General features: G+C 39.5%; 2 protein-coding genes across 2 annotated transcripts in view; one reads left to right on the top strand and one right to left on the bottom strand.

Moving 5' to 3' along the window:
- The window catches only part of CCDC176 (coiled-coil domain containing 176), a 34231-nt gene extending 21572 nt beyond the window's left edge, over window positions 1-12659 (top strand). Inside the window, exons 9-12 of the mRNA XM_008567524.1 lie at window positions 2281-2382; window positions 5843-5917; window positions 6088-6202; window positions 11317-12659. Coding sequence (XP_008565746.1) covers window positions 2281-2382; window positions 5843-5917; window positions 6088-6202; window positions 11317-11328 — 304 coding nt within the window. The 3' untranslated portion in view covers window positions 11329-12659. The remainder of the gene's footprint in view (window positions 1-2280; window positions 2383-5842; window positions 5918-6087; window positions 6203-11316) is intronic.
- ALDH6A1 (aldehyde dehydrogenase 6 family, member A1) lies at window positions 6970-26730 on the bottom strand. The gene is made up of 12 exons (XM_008567525.1): window positions 26680-26730; window positions 21709-21768; window positions 19326-19400; window positions 18990-19151; window positions 18716-18794; window positions 18000-18302; window positions 16861-16982; window positions 14729-14918; window positions 14345-14526; window positions 11793-11972; window positions 11458-11556; window positions 6970-8766 (listed from the first exon to the last, which is right to left on the bottom strand). Exons 1-12 carry the CDS (start codon window positions 26716-26718, stop codon window positions 8662-8664), a joined length of 1596 nt encoding a protein of 531 aa, XP_008565747.1. The 5' UTR covers window positions 26719-26730; the 3' UTR covers window positions 6970-8661.
- Window positions 26731-27057: the final 327 nt, after the last annotated feature.

Raw genomic sequence — 27057 nt, 5'->3', positions numbered from 1 at the left:
CCTATGCTCAGCATAGTGTGTGGGGCTTAATATGTATTCTTGGTAGTTGCCCCTCTTTTTCTTGTGACAGAGACTTGTTAAAGAGACTAGATTGTTTGCCCCATAGAAATCATTGTAATAGGGGTCGGCCTGTGGCTCACTCGGGAGAGTGTCGTGCTGATAACACCAAGGCCACGGGTTCGGATCCCATATAGGGATGGCCAGTTTGCTCACTGGGTGAGTGTGGTGCTGACAACACCAAGTCAAGGGTTAAGATCCCCTTACCGGTCATCTTTTTTTTTTAAAAAAAAAAAAGAAAGAAAAAAATCCTTGTAATATCTTTTAACTTGTTTCTTTATCTTGTTTCCTGTAAATTGGAAATTAGTTATAAAGGCTTGATTAGATTTAGGCTAAACATTTGTGACATAGGCATACTTTCACAAATATTTTGTATTGTTCCCTTTATCCTGAGATGAAATTTATAAGTAATAATATCTAGCTAACTAGATATTAATTTTTTAAAATCTGAAAAGAAAAAAAATCAATATAACAATTCTTTGTTGTGCAGAACTGTCTCATGGGTTGGAGGACATTCAGTAGTGCCCCCTCATTATGGTATTAACCAAAAGTCCTCCAAAATTGTCGAGATCTACTACCACTACAATAAAGATAGCAGAATGTTTGAGACTGCATACAGTGATTAATTTTGTTTCCTATTAGCATGTTTGTCTCAGAGCGCTTTTCCTCCTTTAAACCATGGATTAAACTATAGTACATTTTGATTATTCTGAAAAAAATTATGTTTTATATTCCAATGTAATTAGATTCTTCAAAAGTTCTAACTCAAGAAACGTAAAAGGACTCCCTACTGCTATGTACTTAACTTATTAAGAGTACTTTCAAATGTATTTTCTGCTTTCAGTTATTTTTTAAGGAACTAATTTGTAGATATATAGCTTTTGAATAACATAGCTGTTGGGAAGGTTAGAAATGCTCAGTGGCCCCTGAAAGTCTATGAAAGTTATGATTCTTCTTCTAAAATTCCCATACTATATAATCTTTTACCTTCACAGCATGTTCAGAAGTCTGTAATACCACTTCTGTTACCAAGAGATTTGCTATAATTTCCTTTCTCTTATTTAATAAATCAAGTAATTTGAGTCTTTACATAAAGCAGTTTCCTTTAAATGTTTTGTCTATGCTATATGGTGTTATAAATTTTTTTTTTTTTTTAAAGATGACCGGTGAGGGGATCTTAACCCTTGGCTTGGTGTTGTCAGCACCACACTCAGCCAGTGAGCTAACCGGCCATCCCTATATAGGATCCGAACCCGTGGCCTTGGTGTTATCAGCACTGCACTCTCCTGAGTGAGCCATGGGCCGGCCCTATGGTGTTATAAATTTTAAATGGAAGTTAAAGAAAATGATTCTCCATCCTGTTATTGCAGAAATTAGACTCTTTCTATTCTTTCTTCTGTGTGACATTTTTGTTGCTTGGCAACTTAACATCTGAGCCTCAGTGTCCTATTGCCTTTACCATCAGGGCAGAAATGGTAGTTAAAATATTATGTAATCTGTTTATGTGGCAGATTGGGGAAGGATAATTTGAAGTATGTGGTAATTATAAGGCAAAACCTAAACTGTTAAACAAAACTAACCCATTTGACCTAAATATAAAAATATTTCTTACATTATACAACATCAATACCCTACATGTTAGCTTTTGTAAAAAGCAAGTAGACCGAATCCTCTGGGAAAGTTATAGTATGCCCAAAGACCTGCCTCGAAAGCTTAGCTGCAGCCTTATTTGAAGGTAAGAAAATAGACTGGATAAGTTACACGTTATTTTCTAAATTTACTTTTTGTCACTCTTTTCATAATAAACTATTTAGTACAAAAGGAAACATTAAAATAAAAACACCTACCAATAATCTCACCAAACAACTGCTTTTTTCCATCTTCTCTTTGTCTTTGTGCATATCTGGATACATAATGTTACATTACAATTTTCTATTTTGCTTATTTGCTTAATGTTTGAGCACAAATAATTTTCATGTTATAGTTTTTGTCATTTTCGTCTTAGTGATTATATAACATTTTGGATTGGCTAGCATATTGATGTCCTTTTCAACTTTATGATTTTGTAATGGCCGTAGTTTAGTTTGCTTTGTAGTTATTATATAATATTGGTATGGTATGGAATTTTTCTTATGTTTACATATTTTATATTTTTTAGAAAGAAGGGAAACTTACTGTGGCCATATCTTTTCCTTTTCACTGTTTTTCTTTGAAATTCTTCAGGACAAGTATTCAAGGAAATGTGGATATTGGAGATTTGACCTGGGAGCAGAAGGAGAAAGTCTTGAGATTGCTCTTTGCAAAAATGAATGGTTTTGTTCCTAGGTAACTCTCTGTTTCTGCAGTGAAATACCAAGTTGTTATGAAATCTAGAAACCTCTTAGGAACAATGAACTTACTCTTACTTAAAATTAAAGGAATGGGAAAGGACCATAAAATATAAAAAGGTCCTACTGCTTAGCTAATGCAATTACCAGAGATGAAGAATGGGAAATGAATGAATGAGCACGAAAATAAAAGATGAATTGGAACTAAAGGGGGGAGAAAAAGATTAATCTTAGCTGCTTAAGGTAATGCTTATTAAGAAGTTACAACAGTGCTCAGCTGAATGAGTAGCAACTTAAGGGAAGCATAACAACTGTTAAGATTTTATTGGTTTGGTTTTCAAAAATAAATAAATGATTTTTAAGCTGATTGATTATAATCAAGGGAATCTCTAATGCAAGAAAGGAAACTAGAAAGGAAAATAAGGCTGGCCAGTTAGCTCAATTGGTTAGAGCACGTTGTTGTAACACCAAGGTCAAGGGTTTGGATCACTATACTAGCCAGCTGCCAAAAAAAAAAAAAAGAGTATTTACCTTGTATCGGGCAGCTGCCAAAAAACAAAAAAAGGAAAACAAATCCAGATATTACAAATAATTTCTTTTGATGATTAGTTTCACTTTCTTTCTCCACTAGGTTTCATCAGTGACTATAACCCTGGTATATAAAATAAACCAAGCACTTACTTATTGCTTGTTACATGCTTAGCATTGTGTTAGGTACTATCAGGGATTCAAAAGAATGAAGAAATACTGCCTTGGAACTCAAAGAACTTACAATCTAGTTGCTCAAACAGAACCAAACATAACAAGGGAAGAAATTAGGTGGCACAATAAAGTTCAGACAATATGTCAATGGCTAAAGTAGTCAGAGAAGACATTCCTGAAAGAGTATTACTCTGTGGGGTGCCCTACAAGGGGAAGAGGGCACATAAGACAAGGGGCTGAATAGACAGCATAAGCAAAAGCCCAGGTGTAGGAATGGGTATGGGACATTTAGGGAACATTGAGGAAAAATTGCCTGGCTGAGAAAATTTGGTAATGCTAGAGAATAATTAGAAATAAGGCTTAATCTATAGATTAAATTATGATGAACCTTAAAAACCATGCAGAAAAGCCTGAACTATTGTAGATTCTAGAGTAGTGTGTATCCTACTTTTCTGCTCTGACTTGAAGGAATACAAATAGGACTAAGCCATACTCTCATTCTCTCTAACTGGAAGGTTTCACAGGTCAAGGTCAGTGTTTTTAGATCTGACATTAACCAGACAGAGACATTCACGATGGATCAGACGGACAAAATTAGAGTTGGGGAACAGCAGTTGTGAAGAGGTTTAGGCAAGAGTGGTAGTAGTCAGAAAAAAAGAGAAATAGAGACATTTAGGAAAGAGAAACAGGACTTGGTGATAAAGGACAAAAGGAATAAAGAAAAGAAAGAGTAAATATTTAAGTTTTGTAGCTTAAGAAATCAAGGAATAGTGGTATGCCAGATAAATGAAAATCTGGAAAGCCAGTTTGAGGGAAATGTTATAATTTTGTTTGAAATGTTTAAATTTTATTTAATCCATCTATTAATTTAACATATACATATTGAGTGCCTACAATTTATTGAAGATATAGTGTTGAACAAATAAAGACATAACGTGTAATCTCAGAAAGTTTATGGTCTACATGGGGAGAAAAATGTTATTTAGATCATTACATAAATAAATATAAAAGCACAACTACAACATAGGTTCAGAGGAATTATATAGTGGTATGAAAGCCTAGATTAGGGGAGTCTGAACTGATTAAAGAGGTCAGGAAAGTCTGAGGAAGTAAAATCCTCAGCTGATTTCTAAAAGGTGAAGTAGAACAAAAGAGGGCGGGGAACATTCCAGGTAGAAGAAATAGTGGTATTTTCAGTGTTGAACTGGAGATAATGGCAGTATATTGAAGTGAAAAAATCCTTTAAGGCATTTGTAAATAGTGACTGGAATACAGGTGAAAATTTAGGGAGGGAGATTTGAGCATGTTTAGTGAAAACTGGTAATTAAGTCTAGGAGAGTGGATGAAGGTAGAAGAGTAGAGAACTGAGGCTAGAACACTTATGAATAAGCACAATTAGGTAACAAGAGAATAAAGAATATAGGCAAAAGGGAAGAGTTTAAAGAACTGTAGGCTAAATGACTTTGAAATGGCTTTTGTGTCACTGATAGGCTTCCAAAGAGTTTGATTAAAAATGTAGAGGTAGACTTCAGACTACAGGTACTGAATGTGTCTCCTTGTGAGTTGACTTTTTTGTATCCTGGGAAATACAACCAGAGTTCCAGGCCTCCGGTTCCAATTCCATACTATGTTGTTTTCAACACTGGAGAAACAAAGGCATTTGAGTGAGATTGTTCATACCAACACAGTGAACTTGTCTAAGCCTATTGAAATCATGTCTAAGCCTGTAGGAATCTCATGCCAGAAATGGATAAAGGAAAAATAAGATAGGAACAGAATGCTGAAATGTTGAGATGAAGATGAGATTATATAAGAAAGCTCAAACCAGACTGGGGACGATTTAGATGATGAAAGGTCTGCCAAGCAAGTGGAGTAATTAGGAAGTTGGTTAGAGTTCACAGTGGATTGTGTGTGACTGTGAATCCAACAGTACAGTATTTTTCTTTGTGACTGAACTAAGTCAGAGCGGTATAACCAATAAGCTGTACTCTTCAGTGCATCAGCAACCACTCTGGCTATAACTCAGGCAATGTTAGTATCTAAAATACATTTTTTTCATGCGTAACTTAATATAGCCAGATTTTGAATGAGTTTATGCAGCTTTCATATGCACCTAATTGAGAACAAGTTTTAGGAGTGTGAGGTATGTGTCTTTATCTGTTGACAAATCAACCTGCTACACAGTACTTTTTATAACTCAATTATTAAGCTTACTTTCAATTTAGAAAACTGAATTAGTGGTATGTTTATTTCTTGTTCTTAAACCCATACCTTCCAAAGTATAAAAAGAAATTTTTTTACTGGGACTATCTCCTTTGGGTAACTTTCCCATGTTTCTGAGGTTCTTTTTGTGGGAAGGGAGCTTTTCTGGACATGTTTTTGGTTTGGCCTTGCCCTTCACTGTTAATAGCTGTTGTGTGAGTATCATCATCATGATCATCTCCATAAATATTTCCATTTCTTGGGCCGGCCTGTGGCTCACTCGGTAGAGTGCGGTGCTGATAACACCAAGGCCACAGGTTCGGTTTAAAAAAAAAAAAAAAAAAAATTTCCATTTCTTGAATTCAACATGTCTCAACCTCAATATATTAAATATTGCCTAACATCATCCTATATCGATGTACATAAAAGCTCGTTTTGAAATTAAGAAGCCCATTCAACCGAAGCATTTCACTTAGTACTTTAAAAGTGTAGTTGAAATATGAGGGACAAGGAAACACTGCCTTATTATATTTTTCGACTTTTACTCACCACAGGAAATACAGTCAGAGTTCTAGGCCTCCAGTTCCAGACTATGTTGTTTCTGACAGTGGAGAAACAAAGGAATTTGGGTAAGATCTCTTGCTAAAGTGATAAATGTGAGCCTGAATCACAGTGGTTATTATGGGCATCTTAAACGTGCTAAGAGTTGAGTGAGAGTAATATGACAAGTCTGTTGTTCTGAACCAGGTTCCGTGTTTATGTAGTTGTTGACAGCTCTGTCATTCTGTCCTTATTGCAGGGATGAAAGTAAGCTTCAAGATCAAACCTTCATCACCCAGCAAGTTCCAGTTTCAGACTCTTCTGGTGAAATGGTACTACCCAATATCCCAAAAGGATCACAAGAGCCTGACACAGTAAGGAGTTTGCAATCTAATCATACAATACACATGTCTGTTACCCTTCCCCATGCAGTTTCTTTGCTAAATCAGTTCTTTACTATCCAGGAGCTCTCAGGATCAGTGGAATGAGTGATAAATAGCACTAGTATTAGATCATAGACATTTTTATAACAATATCACACTAATGGCATATTATACTTCATGCAAATGCCTATTTGTGCCTCTTTTAGTATGGAAAATCTATAGACTGTCTTATTTATTTATTTATTTTGGTAGCTGGTTGGTATGGGGATCTGAACCCTTGACCTTGATGTTATACCACCATGCTCTAACCAACTGAGCTAACCAGCCAGCCTTAGATTGCCTTTTGAAAGTAGCCTAGCCAAACTGTATACTATCTTTTATGTAAGAGTAAACATAATGACCTGGTAACTCTTGGCTTTGGATATAGGTGGGAAGTCCAAGTCATTACAACCTAAGGGACAAAGGTATTATAACGAAGTATGGCACCATTTTTAAAAAGCCATGATTTTTTTAGAGCTTTTTATTTGTAATTTGTTATTCATAATCAATTAGCACAATGTAGGAGACATTTCACATGAGACCATATCAGAGAAAAAAAAAACTGAAATTTTTAGCTGCTACCAGCATGAACATAACTGCATAACTGTACAGATTTTTTTTCCATCTTAGAACCAAGAAACTCTTCTGAGCTGCAAATAGCTGGCCAAATGAGTTGATTCCAATTAGAGTAACACAATTCTGCTATTCAGTATTTTTTAAAAAATTATTTCCTTTAAACGTAAGGAAAATGTTTAGGAGTCTCTGTGATTATATTTAATTCCACTTGGAATTTAGACAATAATGACCTTTTATTCAACCCAGCCTATAGTTTTTGGATTGCATTAAATATCACTACCAGTTGCCAAATGATAAGAGATAAATCAAGGGACACTGTATGCTCAAATTGTAAATTTCTATTGCCTCACCTTTTGGAAGGCAAACCTCCCTTCCCCCCAAAAAAGGCCCATTAGGGTCATAAGTATTAAAATTCCAGTCACCTTAAGTGATTGAAGATTCTGACATTCTATCCAGCAGGTGGCAGTAATAAGCCTAAAGTCCACAGAGTGCACAACATTTTCAATTTTCCACCATCCTTAATTCACTGAATAACCCCCAGGGAGTAGGTTATCACTATTGAAGTGACTAATAAAGAAACAGAAAAATAAATGATCTGTGCTACCTGTGGAGGATCAGAGATTATGCTGTCAGAGCCAGCAGCCTTCTGCTAGTTCACTGGGTTGAAAACTGTATCAGAAAGACATGCTTCAGTTGGGATGGTAGAGCAAAAAGACCGAATCCATTTTTGTTCAGCACATCAGTTTCTGTTCTCATTTAAAGTTCAGATATATCAAAGAAACAAAAAGCGTTAAGGCAGTTGAGTTAATGGTAGCAGAAGACTGTTGATGCATTTCTTTTTTACTACTTTATGTCATGACAAGCTTTGAAATTTCTTAGGCCAATCAATTACTGTACACAGAGAGTTCTTTCATTAAAAAGTATCACAAATGAGAAATTCAGGCAAGAGGAAAGAACAACATATAAAATACAGCAACTGATATCAGATTAGATTTGCTTAAGGCAAGAGTCTTACTTTCATAGTTTGAATACTCCTTGATTTCTAGGCCTGAAATAACTTTTGAAACAATTTTCTGAGAAAACTACTTGCATCTGAATTAACGGCAGAAGCGTTAATTAATGATTGCTGAAGCAAACCCTGAAACTTAATACTTGACACACAGAGCAAAAAGTTGATTTATCCATTGCATACTGATATATTCTTGAGAAGTGATTTTAAGAAGCAGGAACAGTGACAATGATAGAATTAAATAGTGGTCATGAGTCACTAGGACAACAAAATGGCATTGAGCAGAAAAAAAAAGCAGTTGTCACAACGTTGGGGTAAATAAAAATGGATTATACATTGTGTAGTCTGGGATAAAAGAAAGGCTCAGGAAAACTTAGCAGAGAGGTCTCCCCCACTGCCATTTATATAGGGCTGTGTTTGAGGATCAACCAGAGGGTGAATTATTTCTATCCCTATTTCCTCACCCAAGAGTTCTTCTTCCAATTATTGGAAGATCTTCTTTATATACACTGACCTTCCCCTGCTTTCAAGTCATCAGAAAAGGGGAGAATTTTTAAAAAACAGGTATAAGCTCTCATCCTAATAAGCATTTCACAGTTACAAGTTACCTCAAAAAGAGAAATATGAACAAGTGAAAATCTGGTTTCAGTGTTATACTGTGATTCTCCCTATAGCAACTTTGCAGGTGCCAAGCTTCCTGAGAAAGATTTTAGTTACAAGGCATTCCAATCCCAGATCATCTGATCTGAGCAAAATTGGCAAATGAAGTTGGTCAAGAATAAAGGGAGATTACTCAGGATGGACTGAATCTTAAATAAACTTGTTTCTAACGGCCCATGGTAGGCATGACTACAGAAGGTGAGGAAAGAGTAGCATCTTCTTCTTTCCACTGAGAAGTGATGGTCTTTAGCTGTGTGTAGAATTGGATGCCCTAATGAGAACAAAGAAAAAAAAAAAGTTAGCATATATTTCTGGGGGTTTCATGATTCATCTTTTAATTAACTTTTGAAGGAGGTGCTGTGAAATGCTACTGACCTTCCTATTTGAGGAATAGGTGCAACTAAAATCCAATATATTGCTCATGAGATAATATGTCTAAAACATTTAGCATTATACCTGGCACATAGTAAATCATTAAATCTTAGCCATCATTATTATGCTGAAACTAGTACTTCTAAGCCAAGAGCCTCAGGGCCGGCCCGTGGCTCACTCGGTAGAGTGCGGTGCTGATAACACCAAGGCCGCGGGTTCGGATCCTATATAGGGATGGCCGGTTTGCTCACTGGCTGAGCGTGGTGCTGACAACACCAAGCCAAGGGTTGGGATCCCCTTACCGGTCATCTTTAAAAAAAAAAAAAAATAAGCCAAGAGCCTCTAAATGTAAAAATTGAACAACATAAGCTGTTAAACTTGCAGGTCATTCTGTTATTAGAGCTGAACTTCATGTGCTCTGAAGTCATTAGACTTGGCTCAAATCCTGCCTCTGCCCCTTATTGACTATGTGGTTTAACCCTGAGCCTTATCTGTGTGACAGTAACACCCCTTCCCCGCAGCAATGTTGAAGAGAAAATGAAATGACATACAAGAATATCCTAGCAAAGTAACTGCTGTTCAATACTTGTTAGTTTTTCTCTCCTTTCCATGAAGAAGAAAGAGGAATAAAGGAGTGAAATATACATTGGGCCATTTCTGATCATTGTCAATGATAATGAGCTCTATACTGAAGTGGCAAACCTAAAATATCTCACAAATCTAAAGCAAAATGTCTGATATTATACAAATTTACTTCCAAATTACCTATAACATGTGAGCCAAAAAAATCAGCACATTTAAGGCTTTATATATTTACAAAATTTATTTTATGAGTAGTCTTGAGCAAGAGGATATATTGTGCATATCTAACACTTATAAAAGTACTAGTGAACAAGAAACATGTTTTTAGAAAAAATACTACCTTGATTGAAATGATCTTCTGGAGCATTATTTGACAAAATCTGGGCCATTTTAATATACTGAAAATCAGCTTTAGAGATTATTATACAAAATAAAGATACAACTAACTTTTACATTTTATTATGTAAGAATGATACTTTCATGTGTTCCTTTCAGAATGCAAAGTAGCAATTTAAAAACCTAAGAATACCTCAAACTTGTGTGAGGTCTTTTCCTCCAAGAAGCCTCATTTACTGGGGTAACTTATAGTAATTAAACTGTAGAAAACTATTTTAAACAATCGTTTTACTCTTTTTCCCTTAAAAAAATGCTTGTTACCAGTATCAAACTTGTCAATTTTGCAAAAGCTGTGACTAACGTACAAAATGGATAATCATCTCCAAATAACCAAAGTGTTGACTTCTTAATTAGTTGGCCACACTGTCATATGTATTCTGCAATCCCATTGTTAACTGTTTTATTAACCTATAAAAGGGGAGACCTGTATAGAAATTAATGAAGGATCCAAAATGGCTATGTTTCTGTGGGACTACAGAGAACTTCCACTACCCTATTTGTTCAACAAATATTTGGACAGCCTGCTCTGTGCCACGTACTGCAGATAAGTAAATAGTAATCATAATGTAATGAGGGCTCCTTAACATGGCTTAAAGAGCCCTACGTGGGCCGGCCTGTGGCTCACTTGGGAGAGTGTGGTGCTGATAACACCAAGGCCATGGGTTCAGATCCCTATATAGGGATGGCTGGTTAGCTCACTTGGGAGAGCGTGGTGCTGACAACACCAAGTCAAGGGTTAAGATCCCCTTACTGGTCATCTTTAAAAAAAAAAAAAAAATCTGCCTCTTCTCTAACCTCATCTCTTCCCATTTTCCACCTCATTCACTCACTGTGCTCCAAGCCCAGTTCTGCTGTTTCAACTTGCCATGCCTACTCCTGCCTTAGCACATATGCACTGGCTGATGGATGTGGTAATAGTGATAATTCAGTCCTCATGCCCTTATGAAGTATATAGGTTCTATTGTTATTCTCTTTTTACAGATGAAGAAACTGGAGGCACACAGAGGGTATCCCCCAAGGTCATAGAGCTGATAACTGGCCGAGCTGGAATTGAACCCAGGCAATTTGGTTCCAGATCTGCTTTATTTTTCTTGTTCAGTGCTGTATTCATAATGCCTAGAATAGGGTTTGGTGCATAGAAGGTGCTCAATAAAATTTTTTGCACATGAATAACTATGTAGGAGAAATATGTGCAGTGGGAGCACATGGGGCATACCACCCAGCATTGAGGAAGGGGGTGGTGGTGGTCAGAGGTAACTTTCTGGAGGAGTCCATTCTTTAAACTGGGACATGACCACTAAGTAGGAATTAGATGAAAGGGGAGAGATGGGGAATAGGGTCACAGGCAGAGGAAATGTTATATACAAAGACCTGGACTTTCCTGTGCTCTTTTCCCAAAACTTTGTTGTCTTGAGTTATTCAGGAGGAAGCAGGTGTGGCAAAATTTTGTTAACTTTTAAATCTTTTCTAGGGGACCTTCTGAGAAGAACTGATGAACAACATATGACCCCACAGAAGCTAATGGCAGGCCCTTCCTTGCAGAATCCTTGCTCATGAATATGCTCAAGAAAGTTTCTTAAAGGAAAAAAAAATTTTTTAACTCAAAAATTACCTGTTTGCCATAGAAATTGGTGTCTCCCCTGAAGGAAGATCGAGAGCCAGTGAATGAGAACATTGGCAAAGGCACTGGAATGGGGACATTCACTCCCACCTAAAGCAGAACAAAAGGACTCAAACAAAGGAACTCTCCATTTAGAAGCACACCTGAGACCAATTTTAAACACCCACCACCTTCCACCCCATGAACTTTTATTCCGGAGGAAGAAATGGGCATTGTGGGGGGTGAGAGGGGCAATCTTTAAACAAGTTGCATGACTGCTCACTACTGTCTCCACTTAGGAAATAGTAAATGGCTATAAGACTTTCCTAAAAATTCTTTCCACAAACCTGTCCGATATCCACTAAGTGGGAATATTTCCGAGCAGTGGCTCCATTGGTAGTGAAGATGGCAGTTCCATTTCCATATGGGTTGTCATTTACAATCTTGATGGCTTCATCCAATGTTTCTGTCTCTAGAACCACAAGAACTGGACCAAAAATCTCCTCTTTGTAACAGGTCATATTTGGCTGCCAGGAATGATACATCCAGAACAGAAGTCAGTTTTTTTGGATTCTGACTATTTTATGTTTATTTGATACTTTCACTTACTCTACCCATCATTTACATAGGCAGCTTTCATTTTAAATCACCTACAAAAAAAGGTCCTTACTGTGTTCCATCTTCCAAGCTAGCAATCATATAAACAACTTGAAATTCTTGTTAACTATACCATACTCCTTTCCTTTAAGCACTGTATTTTTTGTTCATTGCCCATTACTAGCTTCCTTTTTAATACCTGTACAATTTGTTTCTTCCAATTATGTTACGAAAAAATTACATGAAAACTTATTTTTATAAATCAAATATATTAAATACACCAGGAGAGTTTTTCTGTTTATAGAAACCCTGTGCTGTTTTTTGCAACATGAACAATATATTCTCATTGCCTTTGCCTCCCGTTTATATTCTGATATCAGGTCACACTTCAAAACATCCTTCACCACTGCAGCTAGTTAGCTGTATTTGCTAAGTGGATTTCTCCTCTATGGTCTGTGATAAGAGATTCAATAATTTCTGCTGCACTTACATTCAACTCTTGATTATTCATGATTACAGTGGGGATATATGAATTTCAAAAAACACCTCCTAACCTCAATTTAGTCATAAACGGTAGCTGAGAGAGAAGTTTTAATAAATAAAAATTGACAGTTCGATTCTTTTTTCTTTTGTCACTTTCCGATGAAGATACAGCTAATTTTTTTTTTCTTTTAAAAGATGCCTGGTAAGGGGATCTTAACCCTTGACTTGGTGGTGTCAGCACCACGCTCTCCCAGGTGAGCCAACTGGCCATCCCTATATAGGGATCCGAACCTGTGGCCTTGGTGTTATCAGCACTACACTCTCCCAAGTGAGCCATGGGCCAACCCAGATGCAGCTAAATTTTGGGCACACTCTGTATTCAGTAAATATTGGGTGGTTGATCTATTGATTGAGACACTGCAGTAGCTATAAGCTAGGCAGCAAGAGGGACAGTGAATAGAAAATTAACACTAAACAAGTAATCAATATAATGTTAAGACGGGCTGGCAAACTACAGCCTATGGGCCAAATGTGGCTTGTACAGCCCACAAGCTAAGAATAGTTTCTACATTTTTAAATGGTTAAAAAAAGAAAAAAAAAATTTCATGCAGAGCTTCCAGATGACCAGGTGGAAGCTCCTGGAGGGTGGCACACCCAGGGAGGGCATGGAAGCTCTGTGCCCCTTCCCACATATCTCACCCTATGTATCTCTTCATCAGTATCCTTTGTAATACTCTTTGTAACAAACTGTTAAATGTAAATATGCACTGTCATGAAAGTAAGCCCACACTTATTTAATGGTCAGTCTTGGGAAGAAAAAACTGAAGATGGAATTCTGCATAATAATAATTATCTAGAGTCATTGAGAAAACTGAAAACTTTCTTACAAGCAGATGTTCAAAAATATCAGGCATACATGAGCAATTTGGAGTTTTATTCAGCCATTCTGGACCTGAAACTGAACAGTCTCAAGGAAATTGGTAGAGTAGCACCAGAATGTAAAGCAATAAGAATACTCAACTACTGAATATTGTTGGTAATCCGAAGTACTCAGTTGCAGACACTGAGAATAAATCATGAAAAAAATAAATTGCATTAGACTTAATAAATTAAGGAGTTGGCAGCTGAACAACAGCAACTGTGGCATGAGGATATAAAATATGCCAGAGGCAAAGAAGCAATACGGCATACAATTTCCAGAGTGGAAACTCATCAAAACTCATCACCGAAGCTGACCTTTGTTAAAGGTCTGCCCCAGTGAATTCAGTGTGGGGCTTGCCTGTTAGCACAGTGTTATAACATCAAGGTCAAGGGTTCGGATTCCTGTGCTGGCTAGCCATCCCCCCTAAAAAACCAAAACCTCAGTGGGTAAAGTAAATTGGCTAAACAGATAAAAAAATGAATTTCATGATGTGAAATTATGGAATGTTTGCCAACCACTGGTACTGTATAGTGGAAAGAGCTCTGGTTCGGAGTCAGGAGGGGAGACTTATTCAGACACCAGACAAAACAACTGAGCAATCCTGGCAAGAGATGAGGTCCTAGTCATTAAATGTCTTCATTTATAATTTAGAGGCATGAGATTCCATAGCCTTCAGCTCTCATATTTGTGAAATAATAAAGAGTTCACCTTGGGGGAGGGCCGGCCTGTGGCTCACTTGGAAGAGTGTGGTGCTGATCACACCAAGACCACGGGTTCAGATCCCTATATAGGGACGGCCGGTTAGCTCACTTAGGAGAGCGTGGTGCTGACAACACCAAGCTAAGGGTTAAGATCTCCTTACTAGTCATCTTTAAAAAAAAAAAATAAAGAGTTCACCTTGACATTAGAGATGATGGTTGGTCCAACAAAGTTGCCATTTTCATAGCCTTTGACTTTAATTTTTCGTCCATCAAGAAGTATGGAAGCTCCCTCCTTTGTTCCACTATCAATCAGATTACATACTCGCTCTTTGGCCTGGGGGGTGATCAGAGGGCCAAGATCAGCTCCAGGTTGGTCTCCTGTAAAACGACACGGAATTACATAAGGTTGCTATTAACATAAATTATGACTGCTAACAAGAGATGAATCCAAATGACAAGTACAGTCTAAAGAGAGGCAATGGTAATAGACATGATTGCTCCCACAGGCCAAGATCAATGCTAAATCCAGAAGCTTAGTGCCACAGATGCAAAATCTAAAGGTAGGCAGGTGACTTATTACCTGCATTGACTCTCAAGTTTTTGGCACGTTCCACCAGCTCTGGAAGCCACTTCTTAGCTTCTCCCACAAGGATTGCTGTTGAAAGAGCCATGCAGCGCTGACCAGCAGCTCCAAATGCTGCCCCAACCAGCTGGTTCAGGGTATTTTCCTTATTGGCATCTGGCATGACTACCCCATGGTTCTTGGCTCCCTAAAGAAATACAGAAAGTACATGAGTCTTCCTTGGCCAAATAAAATTAAGCTAAGAAATTAAAGAAAGACCTTTCAAATGAGCATTTAAGGAAAAAAACTAGAGAATTCACCCTTTGTTGCTTTGAGGACAGAGAGGTTTATTATTTTTAATATTGCTGAAGTCTTGGCAACATTGAGTAAGTCTCCATGTTACTTTTCTTCACTCTCCAGCTGATAAGCTGATATGAATTTATTTAGATCAAAACTATTACCAACCCCCCCCCAAAAAAAAAACCCAACGAAGTTCCAATCATGTTGAAACTGACAGGTTAAACACTGGATCCAGAAACCAAGGAGATCTCCCTTTTCTTTCCTAAGTTAGAATTTGTTTTCTGGGCCGGCCCGGTGGCTCACTCGGGAGAGTGCGGTGCTGATAACACCAAGGCCCCAGGTTCGGATCCCATATAGGGATGGCCGGTTCGCTCACTGGATGAGCGTGGTGCTGACAACACCAAGTCAAGGGTTATGATCCCCTTACCGGTCATCTTTTTTAAAAAAAGAATTTGTTTTCTGCTGGGGTTTCAGTTATATGAATAGCAGTGTAAACTGAGAGCTGACAGTAATAATATACAAGTAACCAGCTAAAAGGCCAAATAGGATATATTTTTCTGATACGTAATTTCTAGAAAGAGATTCCCCAGACTGGCTTGCTTCATATACTTTTCTATGTAGGACGATGCTATGGATTGAATGTCCCCCTAAAGCTCACTGAGACTTAATCCCCACTGTGACAGTGTTAAAAGGGTGGAAAATCCTATTATGGTAATTGAAAGGTGGGGCCTTGAAGAGGTGATTAGATTGTGAGGACCATGTCCAGTGAATGGATTAGTCCATTGATAGTTTAATGGTGGTCACGGGCATGGTTCTGATGGCTTTAAAAAAACTGGTGAGAAGCTCCAGCTCTCTTCTGCCATTTTCACCATTTGATACTCTGTGGTGCCATAGAGTCACCACCAAGAACAAGGCCCTCACCAGATACGTTCTCTGGACCTTGGACTTCCCAGATTCTGAAATTATAAGAAATAAATTCTATTTCTTTGTACATTACCCAGTTTCAGGTATTCAGTTATAAGCAACAGAAATGGACGAATACAGATGACATGTGGTCACTTTCATGTTTCCAGATATAGTTATAGTTGAGTATAAGGATAGATACTATGTCTGCTACTTAATTTTATCCCATTAAACATAATGTTGAACACAGAGTACACTCAATAATTATGCTATAAACTGGGAGGGGCTTAAATCAAATTGGCCAAAACACATTCAGCCATAAAAAAATAAGTGGGCATATCATGAACAGTTTCCAAGCCTTGCACAGGTGGTTATCATTTCTGCAACATCAGCTGTCAAAAGAAGGGAGAGAAAGATGCAATACAACTTTATATTTACTATCAAAGAGTTGCTACATATTTGCCAAGTACTAGTAAGAAAACAGCAAAATCATGCAACAAAGTAAACCATACTCACATATATCAGGATATGGGCTCTTTCCTGTGCTTTATAAATAGCCTGGACTCTTAGGGAAAATATCTTTGACCATAGTATTTAGAGTACACCTTATAATAAGGAAGGATAAAGGTCTAGAAGCATGGTGTAAAGGAAGAAATAGGGCCAGAACCAGAATCTGGCTATAACTGCTGAAGCCCAAAGAATTTGAACATTCTTAGGGAGGAATGTGCCCTTTGTGATCAAGGTTAGTATATGATAAAAGGTGATTAACATGACTTAGAATAAAATTCCTTGCAAGGTTCATGGTTAAAGAAAAGACTTTCAGGATCAAATAGGAATTAAGAAACACTGGTATTACAGTGGAATGAGTAGCCTCTCTGCTGAAGGGCTGTTCCAGGTAATTTTAATACATATAGCAAAGTTTGGAGGAGAAAGGAATAAGAAATCACCATATTTGCTTGAACCCTCTTGCCATGTCTTGACCCTCTCTCGAAGATGTACTCTCCTGCCTTGTTGGATCCCACAAAGCTGATTGCTTTGATGTCCGGATGATCGCAAATAAAGTTTACAGCTTCAAGAAGAAAATAAATTATCACCACAAAGGAACACATGGCCATACGTTCTCAACATGGCAAATTTCCCTTTTCCCCACTGCTATGAAATAGAAGTTTAAGTTTTCCTACATTTGTTTTTCTACACTGGCTTCTCACTGTGACGTTCTCTCCTTACTTATTTCTCTTCTTTAAATTTCAAATTCTATTTAGCCTCTTCCTTTCCATTATTTTTCTCATTTGCTATTTCAGAATTTCCACTTCTAACTCTGAAGGCTACAACTTCTATTTTCCTCCAAAAGACCAGCCTTTCAATATTCCACCTTTTGATTTTTGTCTTTTAAGAGTGTGATTTTTCCTCAACTGTCCCTATACACTGGGACTCTCAAATACTATTGTACCCTCATGTGAGGGGTAATAGGTATGGCATAGTATTTAAAAGCAAAAACCAGAGTCAGCCTTCCTGGGTCCATGATCCTGGCTTTTACAGTTTCAAGCAGCTGACTTTGGGAAAATTTCTTATTTTCATTATGCCTCAATTTTCTCATCTGTAAAATGGAAAAAATAATAGTACCTACCTTAAAGTGTAGTTCTATAGACTAAATGCAAAAATATATGAAAAGCACTAGGCACAGTGCCTGAAACACAGAAGGACTCTTAGTATTAGCTATTATTACATGAATTACAAGGCCTTAAGTCTCTCTGAGGTCTACAAATTCTCTGAGTTAAATATCCTCATGAATTCTCTTAACATTGAAGTAAAATCTTTTTCTTTACTCTTATCTATGTCCTGCCCTAATCCACATTTCTAATGTCCCAACATACACCATCAGGCAAGTAACACTGCTACTTCCCAGTTAGTTACCTTTGCACACAGAGATGGGAAAACAGTCAACAAACATTACCTTCAAACATGGAGATTACTATTAGTAAATTCCTTCCTCCCTAAGTTCTATATCCCAAAGCACTGAATCACCACTCAACACCTTGATTTTTTGGTAGCCAGATTAAGTAGTCACATACGGAAGGGCAGTCACCTTCATGTTGTCCATGGATGATGTTCAATGTTCCATCAGGGGCACCAGAGTCCTGGAGCAACTTAGCAAGAAGCATAGCTGCTCCAGGGACTCGCTCTGATGGTTTCAGTAGGAAGGTATTTCCACACACCATGGCCATGGGAAACATCCAAAGGGGGATCATCGCAGGAAAATTGAACGGAGCAATGCCTGCACACACACCCAGAGGTAGACGGTAGGAATAAAGGTCCATGTCTTTGGTGATAGATGGCATAGTCTCTCCCAGCATGAGGGATGTCACACTGCAGGCATGCTCAACCACCTCTGGAATACAGAAGAAGAAGTCAGGCCACCAGCTCTCCACACTGTGCACTACTTAGCTTTGTCATGCTCTGTGCAGCCCTGAGGACACGGAGTGGCTCAGGCCAGTGACAAAGAGGGGAAACACTGACTTGCCCTTCCATGTGAAGGGATTGTGCAAAATGAGATTCTCTGAATGGGAAAAAAACACAATAAAATGCATATAACTACTGGAAGATTGTTTGAGTAAGATAATGAATGAAGTAAATCAGTCTCATAGATACCTGAGAAGTATTGCCATTTTTCAAAGTATTAAAAACGATACTATGGGATAGCAAAATATACATAAAGGAAGAAGCAACCTCCCGTTCTGGGATCTTTGCCTCCCATCTTCCTTTGCTCCCTCCCAAAAGTCCCATGAGGTGCTCCCAGCTTACGAAGGCCTCGAAATACATCTCCTTCGGCATCAGCTAGGGTCTTCCCTTGTTCCAATGTGATTAACCTGGCAATTTCTTTCTAGAGAGAAAACACACAAATAGAAACAACTGCAAGGATGTTCCTTCCTTTAATTCTCAGGTAGCCAAGAAGAGCAAAACTGAGGGAGAAGCAGTAAAGGAAGAGGGCCATGATCAATGTCTCTCTATACTGCAGAGTTAGGGAGTGACAAGCACCCTTAGGCAACTGGAAAATTATGCTATTCAGATTTCTTACCAAGTTTTCTTTAATAAGTTGTTGATAGCGGAGCATGACCTGCTGACGGCTTAAAACTGAAGTGTCTGCCCATGCAGGAAAAGCACGTTTGCAGGAAGCAACGGCTACATCCATTTCAGTCTTTGTGGCCTGAGGGACCCGACTAATTACCTCATTGGTGGCCTGAAGGGAAAAAGAAGCACATTATACTTTCCCCCTGCCTCACCTTCTCTGTTTTCTATCTAGTCATAGAGCCAGCAGTATGTGCTTTATGATAGACACCCAGGTCTCCACTTTCCCACTATGTTCCCAGAATTCTAGACTTGTCAGTTTAAAACTCAAAGTAGCTTCGCTTACTGGGTTGTGGATGTCGATCCATTTGTCACTTTTGGATTCAACAAACTTTCCATCAATGAAGAGTTTTACAGTTGGCTGGAAAATAAAGAAAACCCACAAAGCTTCATTTTAGTTAATTGCCTTGCTTCCTCCTTTCCCTTTCACAAAGAGGAAAGAATTCAGGTTGATAACTGAATCTTCTGGCCTCTAGAAATGTTACCATTAGAAAAAAGATAGATAGTATCCTTGTCTATAGTGTATATTAATGTGTGGCAGAGCCTCTCAATACTGTGATCTCTGAGAATGGGAAATTTCCTGCTATGCACACAGTGGAACTTCATGAGTAAACACATGTCGCTGTGAAGCTTATACTAAAAAAGCAACAACTCTGTCTTAACAAATCTTAGCTATTTTGACTCACTGACCCATTACCATTCTGTCACATTACCATGAACATGTATCACCTTTATGAGTGAAAGATTTTTAAAATGTTTCTATCTATGTACATTTTTTTCTGAGAAGTAGTTTGCTTTCACTAAGTTTTCAAAGGGGTCTGTGAACCAAAAAAGGTGAAGGACTACTGTGTTACAGTGTATGCATACTTCGGTATAGAAATGATTTTGAGTAGTCATACTTATTTATTAGATTTTAGGAACTGAAAATGGTTAACAGAGATGGTTTTTAAAAACAACTCTAAAAAGGTTGTTAAGACAACTCTCAGATCCCCATACCAGCCAGCTGCCAAAAAAAAAAAAAAAAAAAAAAGGGAGAGAGAGAGAAGACAACTCTCAAAAAAAGAGGAGAAAGGGGGACTTTGGGTCAAATGGCAAAACAGACAGTCCCCAGTGTCACTCTCTCCCACAAATCAACCAATTTACAACTATAAAAAAGCAACAACAGCCAAGCTGGAGCCACTAGAGCTCAGGGAAGGAGGAGGAGAGACCTACGGAGTGCATGAAGGCGGGAGAAGCCACGATGAGAGAAAGGAAAAACCAAAACCGCTCCAACCATTTTGTGCTTCGGCCACTTTAAGGCTGGAGCCGCTGAGCACACGGAGCAGGAGCCAGCAAAAGCCTCAGCTGTGCCCTTCGGATGAAGTTGCTTGGAGGCAGCAGGGGAGAAGAGGGTCTTGGTGGCCCCAGGCCAGCAAGAGCACTAATAGGGTTCCCATGGACCCACACAGGAGTGAGGAACCACAACAACTGAAAAAAAGGAGCCGCTCAGAGGCCGGTGAGTCATCACAAGGGACCGGCACATGGCCCATCCCATGGGAAGTGTTTGGAGCACAGGCAGTGGGAGAGACGGGCCCATGGGGGGAACACTGGGGCACAGCAAGGACAGCTGATCTGTCCCCCAGTCAGAGAAGGACCACTCAGAGGAGACTGGTCAGTAATATAGAATTGCATGGGGTGCAGTTTGATGAAAAGACTCAGGCCCAGATCAGAGTGTCTACACAATCCAGGTGCACTGGGTCTTTGGAGAGCCAGAAGTACCTATGAAGTCGACCACAAAACCTGAGCTGCACAAAAAGCCTTCCCTAAGGAATCATCAGCAAAGCAGCAATTTAGCTAAACCACACAGCTCAAGTACTGGTCCCCACAGGAAGTTCTCCCATTTTAGAAGAAAGCAAAGGACAAAAAATTAGTTCTGGCCCAGGCACACTGCCAGTGCCTTGGGCCCGCCTGAGGTCCTGAGGTCTGGAGTCAGGGACCAGGACCCCCCCTCCCACCAGGCACACCACCAGTGCCAAGGAGCATGCCCAAAATATCAGCTCCATGTTGGTGGTCCACCACAGCCACCACAATAACTACGGCTGCCGCAAAAGCAGTTGATGCCACAACCATCATGCAGATGGTCTGCCAGCCACTGGAGTGCATTGACACAAAGAGAGTCACCAGCAGAGACCAAAGAAAAGAGGATGTCTCTCTCCACAAAGCCCATTGCAGAGTGACAGAAGAAGCATCTGCTCTATGATAACATTGGGGGACCTGAACACACCTCTCAGCACTGGACAGATCATCTAGGCAACAAATCAACAGAATAACCATTACTCTTTCAGAAGGAGAGAAGAAATCTAGGGTATTTAGACGGGGGAGGAAAGGGGATGGGGATGGAACGAAATTGGACAAGGGGCATAGAGAATAAGTATGATTTGTAACAATATATATGCTAGTAATATTGATTTGATCAACATATGTCAACGTTGAATCCAAAAAATATTTATAATCAATTATGATTCAATAAAAAATTTTTTTAAAAAAGAGGAGAAAGAAAGAAAGAAAATCCAGATAGAAAACTTCACATATGATCTGATCACAAATATATGAAGAGGATAAATGGGAATACCCAAATGCTATACTGGAGGAATCCTTAGAAGTCAACCTTTAGTGCCAAATAAACTCACCACTGAAGAAGAAGAGAAGGAGGATGGTGGACACCAGCTGGAATTCACCTTGGAAGAAACCTGCGAGGCAAAAGAATGATTATTTTAATTAATGAGAGCAGAAGTGAATGGCTACTATATGTTTAACATTATAATAGCTACTTTGGGTATATGAAAAAGGACTTGGTGTTTACTCTCAAGGGCCGTATAGTCTTTAAAGAGAAAAGACACATGAGAACATGAGACACAGCAAACTATGAAAGAACAATAAACCACAATGATCATGTCCTTAATTTCCAGGTCAGTCCTGATTAAATTTTTTTTGTGTGTGTCATTATATCATATTTTCCTAATTTTTTGGCCTGGAAAACCTAGTCGCCATAAATTTAACAATATAAAAATACTTAGTATGGTACCTAACACAATAGGTGTTGAATTTAGGATAGTATACAATCAATGTAAATGTAAATATACTATAAATAATATAGTATATAATCAATGTAAATATACATCGAATAGTATATCAAACATAAAATATCCCCATACAAATAGGCGAAAACAAATATTCATAGCAGCTTTATTTGTAATAGCCCAAAACTTGGAAACAACCCCAAAGCCCACCATCAAATGGATGGATAAGGAAACTAATGTGATATATCCATACATTGGAATACTACTCAGCAATAAAAAGGAATAAACTATTTATACATGCAACATGGATAATTATAATTATGGCGTGTGAAAGAAGTCATATAAAAAGAGTACACACTGTATGTTTCCAGTTACATAAAACTAGAAAATGTGAACGCATCTGTAGTATCAGAAAGCAGATCAGTTGTTACCTGGGGATGATGGGAAAGGTGGTGAGGAGGGTAAGAGGGAAACTTTTTGGGGTGATGGATATGATATGTTCATTATTTTGACTGTGATATTTTCACAGGTGTACACAAATGTTAGAGTTTATCAAATCGTACACTTTAAATATGTCCAGTTTATTTTATGTTAGTTTTATTTCAATAAAGCTGCTTTTAAAATGCCACAGGTACCTTATAAAGAAAATGTGTTGTAGGTAATATTTGATAGGGTAAAATCAGCAAATGAGGGAGGGAGCATCAATTACAATAAGGTAACTCTCAAAGCCTAACTCTCTAAAGAAAAGGTTTTATATACATTATGAAAATTGATTTTTTTTTTTTCCTTTTGGTCTTTTTTCGTGTCCGGCAACAGATCGCAACCCTCAGTGTCACGCCCGTAGTGGACCGGGACCGGCAACGGGATCGCAACCCTCGGTGTTGCTCCCACACCTGGCTCAGCCAGTGAGCGGGAACCGGTCTGTATGTGGGATCCGAACCCTCGGCGGGAGCGCCGCCGCACTTCCCAAGCGGCGCACTGTAGCAGTGCGCCACCGGGCCGGCCCTTTCTTGGGTGATTTTATCAACTCCCTTGCCTTAATTATATAGGTCCTGATGATGCCCAAATCTGCAGTCCTTAACGAGAATCTTCCTATTCAGGTAATACCCACAAAACTATCTACCCACATCTCTACTTGGATGTTACTTAGGCACATATTGAGAAAGCGGAACTCCATGTCTTCCTCCTACCAATCTGCTTTGCTTCCTATAGCCCACTCTCCAGTGAATGGGGCCACTGTTTACCTAGTTGCCCAAGGAGAAACCTGAATGTTTCTACCTTACTCCTCCCTCTTTCCACAGAGAGTCAAACAAGTCCTGGCAATATGTCCTCCTAGAAGTGTCTGGAACACACCACCTCCTCTCTAGCCCTCCTCCCATTACCCCAGTCTATACCATCATTATCCTTTGCCTGGCTTCCAGCCTCCAATCTTAAACTTTCTGAATGTAGTTTCCACCCCATAATCAGATGGTCCTTCTAAAACACAAATCTGATCAGATCACTCCCTTGTTTAAAACCCTCCAGTGGCTTTCCACTGCCCTTGGGATAAATGCTAATCTCCTTGATGTTGCTTAGAAGACTCTACATAGTATCTTTACTTTTCTCTAGTTTCATAGCTTGCTACTTTCCTCCTTGCAGTCTATGCTCCAGCCATTCTGAGCATGTTCTGTGCTCTCTGCCCTTGCACATGCTGCTACCTCTTGCCTGGCACTGTTTCACTCCATTTGGTTTGTTCCTACTCCTTTAGGTCCCCACTTTCTCTAAGAAGTCTCAACTTAGGCCTGGGCTAAGTACCTGATTGTGGAGTTCATAAAGCATCCAAATTCCTCTATTTCTCATCTCACATTATGGAATAATAGCTTGTTTAATTATTGAGTTCCTTTTCCCTTAGATCACTAGACTGTTGTGCCCTCAGCCCCTAGCATGGTTCCTGGAAGAATAAGCACTTACTAATATTTTGCAGAATGAAAAAATGAGTACTCACCAAGCAATCATTTGATATTAATTTTCTTTCATGTGTACTCTCTTATAAGGTAGAAAATGCACTGATCAGACAAATTGAGCATTCTAGGTCACTTAAGTTTTATTTTTCACTTGCGCATAGCCTCCCTGCTGTCAAGAGGACATAAGACACTATATCTGGTATAACAGAACACTACCATATAGTTTTTGACAGGTTAAAGCTCCTATCTTTTCTTCATTGCCTAAGAAATACTCATTAGCACTGTTGCTGAAGAAACTATACTATGACAAGTCACACCAAACTTCTGCTCTCTAGACATTTATTTCCTACTTGCTATTTCTTGTATCAGGAACTCCCTTCCTTTAGTTAATGGCCTGCAAGTCTTCCAACACTTAGGCCTGGAGTCCAGCCCGTTTGGAAGCTTTCCTGAATTGTACAGGTTGGGTTTGGGGCTCTTTGCCTTTGTGCCTGCAGTACTGTGGGTACTCCTATTGTTTAGCACTCATCATTGCATACATTATGGGAGCTTTCAGAGAGTATTTTACTGAAAGCCTGGGACAGTGCCTGACATAGAAAGAAATGCTAAGATTTAAATCTTGAATTCTCAGCTCCATCAGTTACTAGTTGGTTGACCTTGGGTAACCTTAAGTGTCAAGTAATTTATTTCATTACATTAATTCTAATCTTCACAAACTAGAAAGTGTTGGAGCCGGGATAGAATCCAAGTATGATTGTGAAACCTGTGCTCTTTTCACTACATCACTGCATCTAAGACTGATTTTCTTATCTCTGAGTGGGAATGATAACATCACAAAGAGAAGATAAGTTGAATACTTGAAATAACTGAAAACATGAACTCTCTCCTTTATGGATCTTTCTGATAGTCCTCTAATATTCATGGCTGCCAGAATCTAGACTTTTTTTTTTTTTTTTGGTGGCTTGCAGGAACAGGGATCTGAACCCTTGACCTTGGTGTTATAAGGTCATGCTCTAACCAGCTGAACTAACCGGTCAGCCTTAGACTACTCTTTATCAAAGTTTCATGTTACAGCAACTCCTAGTTGGCTAAGGGTTACTATTTGTGTTCTTTTCTTTTCCAGGTCAGTTCAGAAGTTTCTTCAAATGAATTGGAAAATAGTCTCTGTTTCCAAAATAAAGTACATGGGAAGAGAGATTCTTTTCCTTGAGGCAAAGGACAAAAATGCCTTTTTACAGTTCTCAATGACTCGTGATGGAAGGGGCAGGGGAGGTAAAGGAAAAAAGCTAATTTCAGGGCAGGGGAAGCAAAGGAAAAAAGCTAATTTCAGTAAAAGATTTCAAGATTGGTAACCGAGAATATAGGGATGAAACTTTGTTTCCCTCCTACCAAAAAAGGATACTGGAACAGAACTAGGATCACAGCAAGAAATACAAGTGAAGCCAGATTTTGCAGCAAACCAGTCTAACCCATTCTCCACACTGTCCCATTAAACAGCATACTAAACATGAACCTTTGCTTACTCTGCTAAAATCTTAAAAATGCATAAGTTTTTGTACTAGAACACACTGAAACCTGGCAAATACTAATATTACCTAAAAGTCCAGTAATACTGAAGTCGTTCTCAGGCTGGATGTAACGGGTAAGAAGGGCAATGTTGTTTCTTGCAGGTTTGAGAATCTTGCCTGCAGTAAATCTTGCCTCTTATTCTAAGTCCTTGCTAGGCTGTGAACAACAGGCCAAAGATTAAGAACAGACTTGGAGATCACAGGCCTCAGGCATGCAGTTCACGTACCTCTACTACCTCTGCTTAGACTGGCCTCAGAGAGGTTCCAATCCCCCACTGGCAGAGTTGAGGGTATGTTGAGCTTTAGGTGGGAACTTGCGTTTCTTGTCTTCCTTGGCTCTCATTTTCTATCTCCTGTTTTAGAGCTATTTAGTCCCTTGAATGTATGTGGAACATACAGGTAGCATAAGTATGTGCCCTTATTTAGCTCCAGCGTAAAAACTGTAACTTCGCTGAAAGTTTAACTGAAAGTCTTGGCAAGAAAGGAGATAGCCTGTGGAGGATACAAAGAGCCATATTTGGGGAAAATAGCTTAGCAGATGGCTGCCTTTGGTGAAAACCTAGTGTACACTACTAGAAGATTCAAAGTTCATTCACTGACCCTCGCCCCTCGCGTGCCGCCTCCCCCCTTACCCAGGATTCTGGACAGTGAAGTAGGGTGGGGGGAGAGAGCAATTTGGAACGCTCCCGGCAGGGGAAAGAGTTCTAAGAAAGGTGACCAGAAAAGAGAGTTTCTGGGGAGAGAGGTGACGGGTGCATACGTGAAAGGGAAAGACGGTGGGCAGGGCAAGAGGTGAGGGCAAGAGAATGACAGCAGGCACAGGGAGTGTGGGCCAGAACCAGAAAAGAGAAGGCTCTGCAGTAATAGGGCGGAGGGACGGGGTGACAGTCCAGGGCTGGATCCAGGACGAGGGAAGGTACGAAGTGAGGGCTGGGGGTAGGGCCGAGCCTCACAGGTCGGGTGGGAAAACGAGGGTCGGCCAAGAACTCGGTCCCGACAGAGCAGGGTTCAGAGAGTGGACAGAAAGGATTCGATTTCTAGCTTCGTGGTCCCTCGGCGCCACCCTCACGCACCTGCAGGATCCGGGTCCGCAATGCCAACGCCGCCGCCATGGCCCTCCGCTGCCTGTCCTTCGCTCCCCAAGCCCCTACTGCCCGTGACTCCCTAGAAGCACCGCCGAGGCCAGGCCTCGCCCTCCACCCCGCTGGATCTCCTCATTGGTAGAGAGGACCATTTCCTCTACCCAATCACTCGCCCGAACACCTGACTCCACCCCCCCCTCCTCACTCCCAGTCCTGGGGATGTGTGGTTGGTCAGAAGCGGAAGAGCTCCCGCCCCCTCCTACCTCAGCCAATCCTGTGGGCGAAATTAGGGACGACGCCCCTGACTTGAGCACTCTATATTGAGCACTCGGGGAAGACGCCCCCTATCCGGGGATCCTGATTGGCCAC

This window comes from Galeopterus variegatus, unplaced genomic scaffold (assembly GCF_000696425.1).
Source record: "Galeopterus variegatus unplaced genomic scaffold, G_variegatus-3.0.2 Scaffold325, whole genome shotgun sequence".
NCBI lineage: Eukaryota > Metazoa > Chordata > Mammalia > Dermoptera > Cynocephalidae > Galeopterus > Galeopterus variegatus.
The sequence above is the reverse complement of the archived record's forward strand: the minus strand, read 5'-3'. Positions and strand labels throughout refer to the sequence as shown.

What these genes read in the sequence shown, in the direction of transcription:
- ALDH6A1 (XM_008567525.1), bottom strand. Translation starts at nt 26,718, where the DNA reads ATGGCGGCGGCGTTGGCATTGCGGACCCGGATCCTGCAG. An exon ending in AACTTATTAAAGAAAACTTG is followed by an intron (nt 18,795 to 18,989) that starts GTAAGAAATCTG and finishes TTTTCTCTCTAG; the next exon opens with AAAGAAATTGCCAGGTTAAT. An exon ending in AAACTTGAGAGTCAATGCAG is followed by an intron (nt 14,527 to 14,728) that starts GTAATAAGTCAC and finishes GTCGTTTTACAG; the next exon opens with GAGACCAACCTGGAGCTGAT.